Below are 15701 nucleotides of genomic sequence, written 5' to 3' on the forward strand. Positions count from 1 at the left end.
GATGCCGGGACAGGGAAATGGAATGCGCCTCAATGTCATAACAACGCGCAGATCTGTGATGAGACTGGTGTCAAAAGAGAATTCTGATTCTTCAGGTGCCCGTGATGAAGAAACTCAGGAGGCTGCCGACAGTCAGTCCTCCTACCAAGCATAGTCCCATGAAGCCGCCGGCAGCTTCACGTTCTTCCTCCTCCACCCACTCATTGGCACCAATCATGCAAGTACTTCCCAGATAGCCATTCGAAAGACCAAAGAGTAGCTGTACAACTACCAGATAGAAGAAGTCGCTTGAGATGATAGCTCCTTCGTCGCGGATGTTGCAGAGATGATAGAGGCCAACAAATATCAATCGTGAAAGTGCCAACAAGAAAACGAGTCTCGGCCAGCGGGTCAATGATATTGACGGCAGGGCAGTGAGCAGGCGCCCGACCAAGTCGCCAGCGTTCCAGAAAAGCAGGGCCAGTGGAATGAAGCTAGCTGGTTGTAGTATCGGTGGCTGCTCTGAAGGCGGGCGAACAGATACGATGATTTGCGTGAAGACCGGAAAGACCATTGTGACTGCGAATGTCACAAATACACCACCGGCCAGCCATATGAGCTTCTTCAGCAGATAGAGCAGCGGTATCGATTTCTTCTCCACAGGCTCCTCCACTTCACCAGAATCTGGTAGCTGAATCTTCGCAGGTCTTCTGTCTCTTGCGACCAGTACCGAGAAAGCCAGCAAGGTGACCACGCTGATCGCAGTTGCTGTGATGAAGTATGCCATGGCAGCTTTCCAGTTCACTGGCGGTGGTCCATGCGGTTCTTGCTGGCCCTCCCCTTCTCGCAGCCTCACGCTCATTACTGACACAATCTGTGCAATGCAAGGTAGCACGCCCGCTACCGCCTGTCCTGTCATGATTCCCTGCGTGAACTTGGGTTCTCCGTACCCGCCCACGAATGCAAAAACGCCGTTCTGGCAAAAGCCGGTTGCGAAACTTGTCAAAAACATCATCAACATCAGAAATGCAAAATATACGCCCGCTCCTGTGTCTATCGCTGTGCTCAAAGCCAACAAGGAGAAAACAATCATGTTGATCCCTAAACCCAAGACTATTCTCTTGCCGTAGTTCGCTCCGCTCTGTAGCCTTGACAGCACCAGCATGGTTGTCAGGTTTGTGAATGTCGAGACTGAGATCTCCGCTGCTTGGAAGTTGTCGAAGATCCACTGATTCGAGCGGAACCGTGACTGGAAGTAGGGACCTGCTGCGAGGAACATGTTCCAAGCCCAGAGCATAGACACGCCCAGGAGTAGGAAGATGGAGTACTCGATGTAGAAGCCATTACTGCTGTGTGGAGGTTCGTGGTGGGGTTTGGGTTGGAGGGCGGAGGTGCTGTTGACGAGCTCATTGTCGTCCTCGGACTCCGCTACGGGGGCGTAGGACTGCTGCGGCTGACGCTGCCAGAGCGACCGGAGGCGGTCCATGGTGGTGGGTGGGTGTTCTGTGGTAGGGAGAAGCTATACCCGGTTGTTCAGGTCTGTAACAACAAATGCTGGACTGCCATATCAATGATCGAGACTGGCAGTGGTGGTGATGAGTGAGGCGGTCGGTGATCAGAAGACGAGGTGTCTCGTGTCTCAGAGATACGGTCATGCATCATCAAGTCACGCTTGGACACGCGCCTCGTCACGAGGGCCAACGTCGTCATGTGAACCTTGGCGGGAAGCGAGATTCATGGGGTCAGCAAGCAACAACACCCGTCAGGCTTTCCTTATCGTACAGCTCGTGATATTGAGGCCCATTCCACCCTATGATGCCGAGAATATTGCTCATTGAGCTCAGATGAGAGCTCTTGCAATTACTTTGTGCTGCTGTGCACTACCGCAATCATGAATAGGATGCAAGCCACACCACGCGCTGCGCGAGGCTGAGCGCATGGCGGCCCCCTCTGGCGTGAAGCGCAGACGCTCAGAGTCCAGTATTAATCATCTCAATAACAACCTCCTGCCAGCATTGGAATCTACAGTGTGTACGCTGGCTCCGAGAAAGGCAAGGCACTTCTCTCCAGTGAAGCCAGCTTACTCCGAGACCCGAGTTCTATCCATCTGCGACCCTGATGTCGAGAGCATGGACCTCAGCAACACACGGTTCTCCCAATACACGCCAACCGCTCGACAGCAATGATGAGCATCGACATCGCTTGCCCGGCGTTCCGTACAGACCATCAAGCTGTAAGACCAGTGGAAAACGCAGCCTGACTGACATCTACACATCTTTGGGAGCAGAGTCTTTTCGAGTCGTGCAGCTACATGGCTTCTCGGACCACGGTCTTCTCCAATGCTCATTCGAGCACATCCCGCTTCCAACATCGCAGTCAAGCACACACTTTACCGCGATATCCTATACTTGGTCGTCGGCCGACCGTTTCTGGTATGGAAGACACGACAACTCGCCCAAGCTGATCGTCATCAACAACGAGAATGTTCAGGTCTCTGACAAGGTGGCAAATATTCTCAATCTAATGCTACGCGTACGTCAATGTCGAACAAACGTTGACCTCGAACACGCAAGCTGATCGCTCATTCTTAGACTGGACGAATGACTATTTGGATCGATGCCTTGAGTATCAATCAAACGGATGACACGGAAAAGTCCGTACAGGTAGCGCAGATGCACTTGATCTATGGCTGCGCCTCCGAAGTTTGCGTCATTCTCGGTTCACCAACAAGAAGAGTTGACTCCTTTCTGGATTGTGTACATGAAGGAATTGATGTCCCAGCAGGAACCGGAACGCCACAGGACATATCGAAACTCTACGATGGGCTCGCCAGAAGGGAAAGGGTCAAGTGGCTTCGAAAAATTGAATATCGCGGCTATCTCGTACTGGCTCGTAACAGGTTTTGGAAGAGAGCGTGGATCGTCCAAGAAGTGATCTTGGGCAGAGAGATCACGCTTTTCTGCGGGACCCGTAGCATTGACTTTGCCAAGCTCTGCGACTCTGTTGTTCGCTTTCGACAAATTCAGGAATGCAGGATGGACTGGAAAAGGTGGTCAGCGCTAGGTGCTAAGTACAATGGAATACACGGGGGAAACAGCATGGCTTGGATTGCAGCCGTCAAATGCCAAACACGCTCACACCCTGAGAAATATTTGCCCCGGATGCTGTTACTGGAGCTTCTACGAGACACAAAGGGATCTCACCAGTGCATGGACGCGAGAGATATATTGTACTCCAAGCTTGCTTTGGCGACCGATGCTTGGACCCTCCTTCCTCGTGCAGACTATAAAGTCCCCATGGAGACCTTGTATCGAAACTTCGCGAAAGCACACATTGCCCTGTATGGAAACATGGACATAATTGGCTTCACGGCTTTGTCGCAGAACAGACTGAATCTGCCAAGTTGGGTGCCAAACTGGACTAGTACATACCGAGAATGGGTTCCCCAGAGGTACAGCAGAATACCATCTGTGGTCTACCCCGACCAATCTTACCCTCTCACCATATCCGAAAATGGACTGGAGCTCATTGTTAAAGGAAGAGTTCTAGATCGGGTAAAAGCGCCTTGGTTCTGGAATCTTCAGCGTCTACACGACAACACAGAGTTCGCTGAAAGCGATCACGGCGTGCCTCGGCACTTATATCTCCATCCTAGCGAAATGCCGAACACAGGTGATTTGATATGTATCCTTCAGAGCTTCCGCACCTTTGTGTATCTTAGATCCGAACGGGATAATCATCGTTTAGTGGGAAGGCATACGCTCTGTCAAAATTGGATCCAAGGCGGCAAGTTCGACTTCTTCCGGATGCTTCCGGTGTGCAAACTTCCACCGAATGCATCTCTCTTATATTATCGCACGCAAGACTTGGACGATCCTGAAGTGCTTTCACACGCTCTGTCGTGTCCGGAAGTTGAGTTCAGAATTCGATAACATGTTTCCATGGACGCGAATGGACTGGGTAGTAACATTCAGCCTGCCCGCGACCACTTGCTTTTCAATTTGTACGCCTTTTCGATGCTCCCATGAGAGATTGCATTTGATGAGGCAAGAAATGAAGTGGGACGGACGAATTTGTAAGCCTGATCCTCGCCGACGCACTACTTCCTCATGTGGGTTGAGGTCCTTGGGGATCTTTGTGACCCCGGGAAAATGTATCTGCTGCAAGGACTGAACATCGAACCCACAAACTCCGTCGAATTCTTCATCCAGAAAACTGCCTGATACGCCTGCCAGTTTTCAACAAGGCTTCGTCAACGGCAGGCATCAGCAAGAGTGGAGAGAGAGCCATATGTGACGCAACATGACGCTCATTCCGTGGAGGTTCCTGGAGACGATCATTAATATGCATTATGCTTCAGTTGCAAGCTTATACTTTGAACACTCCAAGCCTCATCCGACATTTCATTAAAGCTTTAGTCAAGATGAAAGCCATCGCAGTATCAGAATATGGCTCAATCGACAACCTCATTAGCATAGAGTCAGATAACCCCAAAGATCCCAAAGGCTACGATGTGCTTGTCCAGTCCGTACAATGCCCTTCATCATCACTGGGATCCAACTAACAAACGTCCAGAGTACAAGCCTGCTCAGTCAACCCTGTGGATACGAAGGTCCGCGCGGGAACCTACGACGACTATCCTGACTACTACGACCGCACACCAGCTCTCCCTCAAATCATCGGCTTCGACGGCAGCGGCACAATCCTCCAGACCGGGCCCGATGTCAAAGGCTTCTCTCCGGGAGATCAAATCTTCTTTTCCGGTTCCCCGATTCGTCCTGGCTCTAATGCCTCTTACCAGCTCGTCGATTCTCGCAGCATAGCGCACAAACCGAAATCTTTAGATTTCGTCCAAGCGGCTTGTATGCCATTGACCTGGATTACGGCTTGGGAAGCGCTAGTTGAGAGATTAGAGATTCGGAAAGGAGAGAAAGCTGGAATACTGATCGTGAATGGTTCAGGAGGCGTAGGAAGTGTTGCATCTCAGATCGCGAGAGAAATACTCGGCCTTCCTGTCGTGATTACCACGTCTTCGAGACCGGAAACGACAGAATGGACGAAGAGTCTTGGTGCAACGCATACGGTTAACCATCGCGAAGATGTCGTGACACAAGTCAAAGCATTGAAACTTGATGTTCCGATCAAGTATGTGTTCATCACGCACACGCCCGCATCGAAGTATATCCTCGACTCGGCGAGAATTTGTGCACCGTTTGGGAAAGTGTGCTCGATCGTGCAGGACAAGGAGATCCCGATGTATGGGACAGAGTGGATGGCGAAGAGTTTGACGTTTACATGGTGTTTGTTGGGAACGAAGCCGTACTATGGTGTTGATGTGGAGTCACATGGGAGGATTCTGAAGCAGTTAGCTGAGTGGGTTGATGAGGGGAGGATTAAGTGTCATCATACTCAGACTTTACCATTGACGGTTGAAGGGGTAAGAGATGCGCATAGGAAAATTGAGGAGAGTGGGGTGAAGGGAAAGATTGGGCTTAGTGTTGATGGATTGAAGACTGGAGAGGCGTCCACTTGAGCCTTTGAAATTCAGTAATATGTACATTACGACAGCTGCACTGGATCGTCGGTAGTCCCGTACCTGAATGACTGAAATTGCAAGGTCTCTGCGGCAAACTCCAGCGCTGGTCGTGCCACGTCTTTCAAAGCAGTTGTATTGGCCTTTCGCATCTCTACCCGAGGAGAGCGGCATTTTGCCGTTGCCTCGACACGCAATATCAGGCCTTCAGCGGTGGTTGGACTGATTATACTGCCCTTACCTTTGTCGTATTGAATCAAGCGCTTGTCGGCGAGACTTTCGCGCTGCTGGGAGGCACAGGCTGTGGCAAGGTGAAGGCATTGATAGCATTTCCTGAAAAGATGACCAGCAACGGCACATGGTGTCGCTGGCGTGCCATTTCAATAACAAGCAGCCGAAGTATGCGTCTTTGAAAGTGGCGAACAGGCAAAAACCCCTTTCACAGGGCTGTCTCCCATACTCCATGTCCACGTTCGGAGATATCGATTTTGCCATCGCCTCTGCTGGCGATCGACGTCGGTAGAATGAAGGGAGTCATACTCGATAACGCGCATAAGTCGTGACAGATCGTCACGCCGTGACCTTTTGGCCACGGTTACGGTGGCATTGGTCATGATTTGCAGACAGAACAGAATAGCCTGTGCCAACATTTGTTCAGCCCAGAAACCTTTTTATTTCCCCGCCGACACCTTCAAGATCCAGCAAGAAAGTGTCATGGCCAAACAGACTGCGATCTTCTCCCAGCTCAGCGTGCGATACGCTGCGATTGCCAACACGTCTCAGAGTCTCCGCAATCTCACGCTGTTGCCACGCTGGAAACAAGATATCGGATGCGACGCCTACAACAAGCGTGGGAATGTCTCGTAATGGTGCCAGACCTCTGACCAAATCTTCAGGCGGACCAGAACAAGGGTGTCTTGGCTTGGCAGAGTCAGACAAGGAAGCGGCCATGATATCGGCAGATGACTCTTGTTCTTCGTATGGTTCATCTGGAATACTCAGGACACACCGATCGAGCTCTGCTTGCTCTTTGCTGACTGCATGCTTTAGCTTGTCCGCATTCGCTATTCTGCGTTCCGCAGTCGCATCTTGAAGCTCCTTGCCCAGGTCGAAGAGGTCCATGGCTTTGCTGACATAGAGGAGGCTGTTGGCATCGTATTCCAGACACCATTTCTCACCTGCATGATCGAGATATGTTTCAATGAGGAAGTCGGGACAAAGCGCAGGGGGTTTAGCGGAGTCTGCTCTTTGCCTCCCAAATCGCTTTTCCCATTCTGGACCAGAGCGGTACGTGATTGTCGCAATTTCTCGCGCCAACTTCATCCCCGTATGTGGTGGGATGCTGTCGTAATAGTTGCCCCTTGTCTTGGCCCAGGCTGGGTCATTCATCAAGACCTGCCTTTGACAATGTCGCATTGCGATACTTGAAGGTGTACTTTGCGCGCAGCCCGATACCGACACAATTCTGCCCACGCGTTCGTTGTCCAAGACTCCAAGTGCGAGCGACTGCATGCCTCCCATACTATTGCCAACACTCGCATATAACTTCTTGATACCCATTGCATCGAGCAATCGGAATTGTGCTCGCACCATATCCTGCATCGTCAAGATCGGAAAGCTGGTGCCGTAGTGCTTGCCAGTCAATGGATCAATGCTACTCGGTCCAGTGCTCCCATAGCAGCCTCCAATCACGTTTGTGCATATAACGAAGTATTTGTCCGTGTCCAATGGCGCGCCAGGCCCAATGAACTTCTCCCACCAACCTGGTTTCGAGTTGGCCTCTGTGCTATGTGCATGACTGCTGGCCGACAGCCCGGTGTGCAGCAGGATTGCATTGCTTTTATCTGCATTCAAAGTCCCCCATGCTTCCCATGCAATGTCATACGAAGGCAGGACTCCACCCCAGTCGAGTAGAAAGGGTTCGGCCGAGTGGAAGGTCTCGTGTTTGCCGGAGGTGTACGATGGTTCTGGTCCCGACAATGAGCGCTTCTTGGAGAGCTGGCGCGTGCGATCTTCGGCGTTATCCAGGCATGGGAAGGAGAGTTGGGGATTGGAGATGGACGAGCCAGCAGGCTTGTCTTCCTGTATAGGCTGCTGCGCGAATGCTTGGGCCTGCTTTGAGGTGTTGCTGTGAAAGTATCGTATCGGCGTATTTCGGGGCGTTTCCGGCAATATCCGCGACTGCTTCACTCTGGCGAAGTATCGCAGAGCTCGAGGCGCGCTCATCTTGCCGTGGACGCTCAGAGAGGAACGATTGAGCAGAGCGACAATGGACGTCGACAACATATTTCTAAGTTGAGCGTAATTAACCTTAATCCGGTTAGGTTTCCCAGGTGGGGCCCGACCGCACTTCACTTCTCGCTTCTGCTTTCACGTTCCTTTGTCTCACACATTCTGTCTCCGTCTGCCTCATTGATGGTTGCAGTGCAGCTTGTGCAGATTCAGCAGCATGCAACTGGAGTGGATCCGCGGAGAGACCGGGTGCGTCTTCTGTCCCTCTGTTTCCGCTGCGAAAGTCGCCCAGGCACTGCCTCCAACCATAGCGCCACTGAACAGTACGGGATTCATGGAGTTACTCTCGCGAGGGGCACGTTGAACGCCCTCCCGTCCTCCATCGTCTCGCTACCTCTGAGTGTCAAAGCGATTGCCTACCGCTACCAGATCTAGGCATAGCTGCTTTCGTGAGGGCAGACGCATGGAGACACGATGAAAGTTTGCAGAGTGAATCTCTTGTAAGTGAGGAGCATCAACTTTTGATTCTTCCGCGCACACGGGTATCACACTAAAACAACTCGCCATCTCTGCCAATCGCTCTGCAGGAAAAACCTTTACCATGGTGCCAACAAGAAAACTGCACAAAAAACCAATCACAAGTAGCTCACGAATCAATCATCCTCCGGTTCAACCTTGATTTTCACCTCCGATGTGGCCTGCAAGCTCTTCGGAGTCTTCTTCATTTTCAATGCACGCGCCGTATTCTCCTCAGCCTGTGCTATGGCTGCAGCAGTTCCCCAATATTCTCGGAAGCACTCGATCGACAGCAGGGGAGCTGGCTCGCTAGAGTGCTTCTCTCGTTCGTCCGCTGGCAGCAAGAGCCCGTGGGCTTCATACTTCAGATTGGATCAGAGCATCAGTGATCCTTTTTGCAGCCGCAAAAGTTCCTCTGCCTCACTAGGAGGGACAGCCCTTGCTCCGAAATACAGTGCTTCGTCCACGCGTCCAAGTAAGGCTTCTATACCGTGTAGCCTGGCGACCTGGAACTTGGAGACATCGAATAAGACGCTGTGAATCTTGGCATCCTCAGCGCAACGGATGGGATGATGTTTACGGGCTGAAGCGCAGAACTTCCTGGCTGGGAGAAGTCCGGATGTCTTCGCGCCCTTCTGCCAGAAGACCTCATGCCGGTCCAATTCGTTGGCACCTTCCTCGGGATCAGAATCGAAAACGTCGGCAAAAATGTCGACGAACGCCTCTGGTCCCCAAGCCTCTACTTGACGGACTAGTTCTTCTGTCGAGGCTATCTCTGGTCTAGGGGCATCTTCGATGTACGCTCGACCGGTCTCAATCATGTCGAAGAGCTCTTGGTGCAAACGTCTCTTCTCGGCCCCCTTCCTTTGCAGTACACCATCACTCCAACCCCCATTCGGAAGCGCAGCGTCCAGGAAATCAATGTCGCTCAACCAATTTTGTATGTTGTCGCGGAGGAAGAGATCAAGGTTGGGTATCTTGCCCTCAAATGATTCGACTGTGTATGAGTTTCGTACAGCCTCAGGAGCCACACCTTGATAGAACACGGGATATTCGACTCCACAGGACTTAGCGCGAATGTCACTCTCGAGCAGCTCGGGGCTTCTCGATGATGGGCTGCGCTCTCGGTCCATGCCGACTTCCGTCAGGGAGGCGTTGGGGGTATCTTGTAATGGGCTGGAATCCCGGTTGAATGCATTGACGCGGTCCTCGTGGTAGTATTCGATTAGATCCTGGACTTCTAGCTGCTCTTTTGTCGCCATGGCATTCCCCACAGGATCTTGCTCCAGAAATTCCAACCGCGCGCCGACATTGTCTCCGCAGGTCGTGAGATACTCGCTGAGCTCGTGACTGTCAAGCGGAAGGCCATCGGCGTAATCCTCGTCGTACTCGAGTTCGCGGTCGTGGTCGTCGCACTCCACTTCTTCATCTTCGTCATCGGTGGTAGCTGGCGAGGTAGAGACTGCTGGCCCATATCAGCGTCCGTTCAGCCATGACCGCCACACGGCTGCACGTACAATTCAATGGATGCGTCGAAACTCCAATATATGGGCAGTTTCGACCGGCGGCCTGATGATCTGTGCTGTCATTGGTGATCAAAGCTGCTGGGTTTGCGTGCTGCGACCACGGCATCGTGATTACAAGTTGCCGACGTGCTGCTGCTGCTGATGATAAATGCTGCTGCGGACTGCTGAAAGATCGAGACGGCTGCGCTCGAGACGGAGCTGGCGAAGAGGGTCCTGTCGTTGTCGCCGTGCAGTGGACTCGAGCGGTCTTGGCATGTTCCACAAGCTAGCCGCTAGCGCGTGTGGGCTATAAAATGGCCGCCGTTCCGAACTTGCTTCCTCTTCCTTCCCTCAACTTTCCACATCATTCGGGGTTGTGCAGGTCTTGCCCTCTGAGACGGCCGTCACAGGTTGACGTTACCTTCAGATCGTCGATGCGTACAAAGTATGGCTTCAATTCAACCTTGGCGCGCTCGTCATGGGAGGCAGGAAAATGCGTTGGCCTGTCGCGTTGGGTCCGATCCCCAGCAACACGGGCCTGGACTGAGAGCGGGTCGAACATCCGGAGCGGTGGAAATACCGGTTGCGAGGACCTGAAAGGAACATCTGGGGCTTCCACAACGGTCGAGGAAAAGGTATATAGCTGTAGGAGTGCTAACAGCTCGGCAGATTCGAAACCACAACACGACGCCTTGTCTACGCCTGGTCTACGCCTGGTCTACGCCTCCACTCGACCTCATCGCACTCACAGTGACAACACCCAAGCCCTCCACCAGCTCGCCTCCCTCCCCTCCCCTCCCCTCCCCTCCCCTTTCCTTTGGCACATCTCTCGTATTCTCCTCCTCTCCTTCCCCCGTGCGTGCGTGATGACTTGTAGGCTCAAACGGTAGGTCATCGATTCTTCAGCCAAAGGCTGGGGCTCGGAGACCACCATGTGCATATTATATTCTCGTCCGCCAGACAAGGCATGGTCCAGCAGCCCACAGACTGTGCCTCGATCCCAACTCGAGTCCACCGGAAACTTCGAGCCGCGACTCGCCAACTTGCTAAAGTCAACTCGTGCCTCCAGCGCCTTTCCCATCCTCGGCTTCTCACCAACATCAACAGCAAAGCAGCGGCGCCATCCACACCTCCCATCTTGCGCGCCGCAGCTCAAGCCTTCACATTAGCATGTCTGCGAAATCGGAAGGCCGTGCTCGTCAGCCCCCAGCCAAAATGCGCAGACTGCGCAAGAAATATCATCGTTCTCACGCTTTAGGTGCGAACTCGATCTCGAACTTTTCCTTCAAAAGCCTGCACTAACAGCTCTCCTCTCTACTCAGCCGTCAAAGACGGCATCCCACTTCCGAGACACGACCCTGCTATTCAGACTGCCAACGAAGTCAAGAAGGCGGTGCCGATCAACCGCTGGAAGAAGTACGTGTCTGTCCTCATACGCCTGACCAGTGGCCACAAGGCCGCAACCGGGTGGAGAAGATCCGACTAACTGGCTGTGTAGGTACAAACCTCTCGTGGTCGAGCTAGCGGACCCTACAGCTGTTGTTGCGGTGACACGGATTCTGGAGGCAGATATTGAGAAGATGCGAGTGCAAGAGGAACATTTCCAGCCGTACACGAACTACTTCCACAAGAAGTCGTGTGTGCTTGAGGGCGCGGAGAAGCAGTTGGCGGAGTTGAGGAAGATGTCCGAAGACAAGGGGCAGAAACACACTGAGATCTGATAGGCGAAAGGTCTTAGTTGCGGCGAGTGAGCTCTGAAGGGGGACTTCAACACTACAAGCTAGGCCGCATGGTGTCGCGATCGCAAAGGGACGATGTGAGCGATTGGCGGCGCACAACTTGCTGCGTAGGAACGCAGGCTGCCTGTGGCTGGTTCAGCTGGCGCCAATGAGACTTGCATGGAATCGCTTCTGTATGATTTTTGACACTGCCGAATCCGCAGGAACATTGGAGCTCAGAGCTCAGAAGAAGATTCATACAATTCAAAAACTTATCTTTCGTTCAGCGACCACAAGACGTACCAGTACATCTCATACATCAATCATTAAAATTCCTCATCAAACCATCTCCCTCTCCATCCGCTCCACATCCCTCGCACTCCTCATTGCCCTCCCATTCCCCGCCACAGGCCGAAAGCTCTCCACCTGCTGAATCTCCCTCTGCACCAAAATCTCATTCGGATTTTGCCTTCGTGGTTGTTGGTGTTGATGTTGATGCTGCTGGTGATGGTGAACATGGTGCTGCGGACTCGAAGGCCGGCTCCCACTTCCCTGCTCACCGTCTTCCCCAATCAACATCCCCTTTGTACTCGCCATCTCAATCTCTTCCACATTCTCCAACACGACATGTTTCTTCTCATCTGACCGAACAGAATATTTCCCTCCGAAAGATCCCATGCCGCCATTTGCGTGCATTCCGCTTGCTCGACGACTTCGTCGATCTTTGCGGCTCCCGCTGTTGAATGTTACGCTTCCGTCTCCTCCGCCGTTTCTGGACTCGAATGTTGCGGCTGCGCCTGAGCCGCCTGTGCCGAGTTTGTTGCTTCCGTCTGTACTTCTCCCACTTGTCATTGATCGGAAGATTTTGGGGAAGAGGCATCGTAGTGTTGGGAGACAGGCACAAATTAGGCCGATATTGATTTCGATGTCGCTCCAGACCATGACCATGGGGTTGACGTAGGTGATGTCTGTGGTCTTCCAGAGGGTGACAATGGAAGGGACGCGGAGGATCGAGATTATGACGACGAAGCCTGCGAGGGCGAAGACTGACATGAGGGCATAGCGCTGGCGAGGAGGAAGTTGAAGTTTGTGGAGGATCGCGAGGGGAAGAGCGGCGATCAGGATATCGGTGGACATGTTGAGGGCACAGGACGCCATCCTGGAGGGCTAACTGTGAGCTTTCTCAAGCATTGCAAGCTGAGTTGGCGGTATGCTTACGAGTTTGCGAATTTGTTTTGACAGTGGAACGGCTTGATCGAGCGATCCCAGACTGTAAATGTATAAGTTCAGCAACCCATGTCTTTCCTTTCACTCCTCTCTTCGACATTTCATTGATGTTGGGGAAAGACTTACAGGCAGCCACAGGCGAACACACAAAGATCGCCGCGAAAAATCTCCATACCGCATATATGATCACAATCGCCATGGAAATGTGGACCGCGAGCTTGAAGCCTTTCTGTGGGAACAGTCGTTTATACTGCATCAGAATGGCCAGTTTGGTGAAGCAGAGGGAGATGTTGTATACGATGATCATGACGAAGAACTGTCAACGCCAGAACATGGTTAGCACCACGTCAGGAACAGCCGACCAAGTCGTACTTCTCTCTCCTTGGCTCTGGAAAGTGTGACTTACAGCCCTCTTCTGCAGAAACGCCTCATGTGGCGAGAGTTCCTTGACATGCTTTCCAAGTCCAGTCTCCACTTGCGCAATAATCGTAACAGTCGTCGCTATTGAAAAGAGCTATAGCACCCAATGGGTCGCACGTCAGCTTTGTCACTTTGTTGCATCGATGAACCCTGTTTCTCCTCCTTCGCGATACACACGACCGATCGCAGCAGTGACCAAAGCATTAGTGATGGGCAGCATGTTTTCTCTTACCATTGAAACCATCGTACTGTAATCATCCCACCCAGCATTCTTCGTACAGAAGAATCTCGCATAAATTCTCAATATGACTGCCACACCCGCGAGGAATGGCATGATGATACATGTCGCCACGACAGCAGTGGGCGACGCCCAGCCATGAAGCATGGCGGTATTCGATGACGACGCTCAAAATGCCACGGACGTGCGCTTGATTCGATAAACGCGTGCTGTCTTGGATTCCTCTGGTCGAAGGTGTCGTGCTTCGCTACTTCCAGTCGCGGCAACAAAGATCGGCAGTAAAGTCTTGGGTCGTCAACTTGTGCTTGGAACGAGATAGTGCTGGGCCTAGAAGGGGATTGCAAAGGGGAGGGTCGTGGAGTGTAATCACTCTTTTGGGGGAAGAAGCGATTTTTCCTGTGCCCTTGTGAGTTATGGCGTTATCTTGGGTAGAGCCTGGGCGATATACCATGTCTGAAGCCCGTGTCTGTTGGCTCTCATCAGCTCGCATCGCATTCTTCCATGCTATGCTCGTAAAGCTTGAGCTTCGGTTGACAATGTGGAAACAGCTTGAGAATGCATGCAGCTTTGGCTTATTCTGTGAACACTCAAAGAATCTGATGTCGCTGGAGGCCTCCATCCAGAGACTCGGCTTCGACTGGAGAGCAAGTTGGGATGTGTGTTTTTAGGTTTCTGTCAAATGTCCCCGCCGTGAAGTTCGATGTTTCGAACAGGGTACCCATGAACCCTTCTCCGCAAAACGCCAAAGCTCAAGATAGGGCTGCGTCTGTGCTCTCAAAGTTGTTGTCCGAGTACCGTTCTTGGGTCTTCTTGCGAGCTGTCACGTCCGTAGTCTCTGTGGTCTTAGCAGTGGGATGCTCAGCAAAATTGAAAGCTTGGTGGCCGTGCCAAAAAGCTTGAAGGCTTAATGAGATGGCCTAGATTTTGCGCATCCCTAAGGACACGATGATAAGGCTGTCGACAATGGTTTTACCCATATCATGGTGTACTACTCTGTATCCTCTATCATGAGTGCAGTCGCGCGATCTCTCAAAGCTCCAAGAACGCCATGCTGAAAAATCCGCAGTCCGTCGTACTTTTACCTTCTCAACCAGTCTCTTAATGTCCGCCCGTCGTGGGCAATCCCAAGTACACCTTGAACGAATCATAGATCAACCACCTGTAAAGCATTATTGATTAGTAAACTTTCACGGAGTGAAGAGTTGGCCAGAACAAACTTACTGGAACGCCGTCAATGTACCAATCATCGCGATTCTCACCGGCAGCCCATTCCATAACCCCTTGAACCCAATCTCCTTATAAATTCTTCCAATAGCCTGCCCCGCACCTTCACCCTTTCCCTTGTTGGCGTTCAACTTACTGACCATCACATCCGCAGGATGCGAGATGACAGCACATCCAATTCCGGCAATATATCCTCCCAAAAAACTGACTCCAGTTTGTTGCAATGTGTTGTACTCTTCCTTCTTCTTTCCTAGCGTCTTGTAGATTTGTGCCACAGCACTCTCGAACGTCGCGAACTTGACCATTGTGTAGGGAATCTGCCTCGCCCACAATGGTGCAAGTCCCTTGTACAGCCCACCAAATCCTTCCTCTTTCACGACCTTCCCCCATCCCTCTCGCAAGGTCGTCGCATAAGGTGGGATTGTCGTCTGCATCCTTACCTTGATTGCTTCGAAGGGGCACAGGAAGACATCGGCAATCGCTTCGGCCGTCGCGGAAGCTCCGAGATATACAATCGTCTTTGGAGCATTTGGGAACAATTTCTCGCCGTAATAGTATTTGAAGACTTCGTACGCGCCGTACTTGCCGGCACCTTGGAAGCTGTAGCCGATAAAGGTCGGACTCCATCCGGTGAAGATCCCTCGCATTCCTTCATTGCGGAAGATTTTGGACCAGGCTTGGAGGTTGGAGGTGTAGAGTTTGGCGTCGACTTGGCGGCGACATTTGACGAGATCGAGCGGCGTGACTGAGGTGTGCGTGGGACCACAAGCTGGTAAGGCTGTCAGTTGCTCAATTCAGACAGTGTCCAGCTAGCAGCAAGAGGACCTACCGATAATGCCGCCCAGAGTGCATGCTGCGAAGTATTGGGGACTGAAGAGCTCGATCTTCTGCTTAGGCGTTTGCGTGGCGCCGCCTTGCCCGCCTAGAGCTTTGGTTGCCATTGTTGCTTGGAGCTCTTTCCTAAAATCGTTTGCCCGATCGCACTCCCAAAGCTAGACTGTGCCACTAATTCGTTCTAAGCAACGTCTCAAGTACCCAATGATGACGGAGAGGGGAGTAGAGAGAAAGAGCAAGTGAGAAACGCCAAATCGTCAAATCAATTGGGAAGT

General features: G+C 52.1%; 7 protein-coding genes across 7 annotated transcripts; 2 read left to right on the plus strand and 5 right to left on the minus strand.

The window, feature by feature from the left end:
- Positions 1–91: 91 nt before the first annotated feature.
- RHO25_009794 (uncharacterized protein) lies at positions 92–1465 on the minus strand (the record flags this gene model as incomplete). The annotated part of the gene is made up of 1 exon (XM_023601321.2): positions 92–1465. One exon carries the CDS (start codon positions 1463–1465, stop codon positions 92–94), a length of 1374 nt encoding a protein of 457 aa, XP_023454109.1.
- A 2937-nt stretch (positions 1466–4402) lies between these two features.
- RHO25_009795 (uncharacterized protein) lies at positions 4403–5512 on the plus strand (the record flags this gene model as incomplete). The annotated part of the gene is made up of 2 exons (XM_023601322.1): positions 4403–4503; positions 4555–5512. The coding sequence occupies 2 exons, from the start codon at positions 4403–4405 to the stop codon at positions 5510–5512; spliced, it is 1059 nt and encodes a 352-aa protein (XP_023454112.1).
- A 654-nt stretch (positions 5513–6166) lies between these two features.
- Positions 6167–7738, minus strand: RHO25_009796 (uncharacterized protein; the record flags this gene model as incomplete). The annotated part of the gene is made up of 1 exon (XM_023601323.2): positions 6167–7738. The coding sequence occupies one exon, from the start codon at positions 7736–7738 to the stop codon at positions 6167–6169; it is 1572 nt and encodes a 523-aa protein (XP_023454113.1).
- Positions 7739–8634: 896 nt separating this feature from the next.
- RHO25_009797 (uncharacterized protein) lies at positions 8635–9892 on the minus strand (the record flags this gene model as incomplete). Its single annotated transcript, XM_023601324.1, has 2 exons — positions 8635–9725; positions 9778–9892. The coding sequence occupies 2 exons, from the start codon at positions 9890–9892 to the stop codon at positions 8635–8637; spliced, it is 1206 nt and encodes a 401-aa protein (XP_023453555.1).
- Positions 9893–10980: 1088 nt separating this feature from the next.
- Positions 10981–11486, plus strand: RHO25_009798 (uncharacterized protein; the record flags this gene model as incomplete). Its single annotated transcript, XM_023601325.1, has 3 exons — positions 10981–11023; positions 11088–11181; positions 11264–11486. The coding sequence occupies 3 exons, from the start codon at positions 10981–10983 to the stop codon at positions 11484–11486; spliced, it is 360 nt and encodes a 119-aa protein (XP_023453554.1).
- A 336-nt stretch (positions 11487–11822) lies between these two features.
- On the minus strand, positions 11823–13515 carry RHO25_009799 (uncharacterized protein; the record flags this gene model as incomplete). The annotated part of the gene is made up of 5 exons (XM_023601326.1): positions 11823–12642; positions 12702–12753; positions 12837–13026; positions 13117–13224; positions 13363–13515. 5 exons carry the CDS (start codon positions 13513–13515, stop codon positions 11823–11825), a joined length of 1323 nt encoding a protein of 440 aa, XP_023453557.1.
- A 951-nt stretch (positions 13516–14466) lies between these two features.
- On the minus strand, positions 14467–15533 carry PIC2 (Cu/Pi carrier; the record flags this gene model as incomplete). The annotated part of the gene is made up of 3 exons (XM_023601327.2): positions 14467–14527; positions 14590–15361; positions 15422–15533. The coding sequence occupies 3 exons, from the start codon at positions 15531–15533 to the stop codon at positions 14467–14469; spliced, it is 945 nt and encodes a 314-aa protein (XP_023453556.1).
- Between the last annotated feature and the right edge of the window lie 168 nt (positions 15534–15701).

This window comes from Cercospora beticola, chromosome 6 (genome assembly GCF_033473495.1).
Source record: "Cercospora beticola chromosome 6, complete sequence".
NCBI classification, from domain to species: Eukaryota; Fungi; Ascomycota; class Dothideomycetes; order Mycosphaerellales; family Mycosphaerellaceae; genus Cercospora; species Cercospora beticola.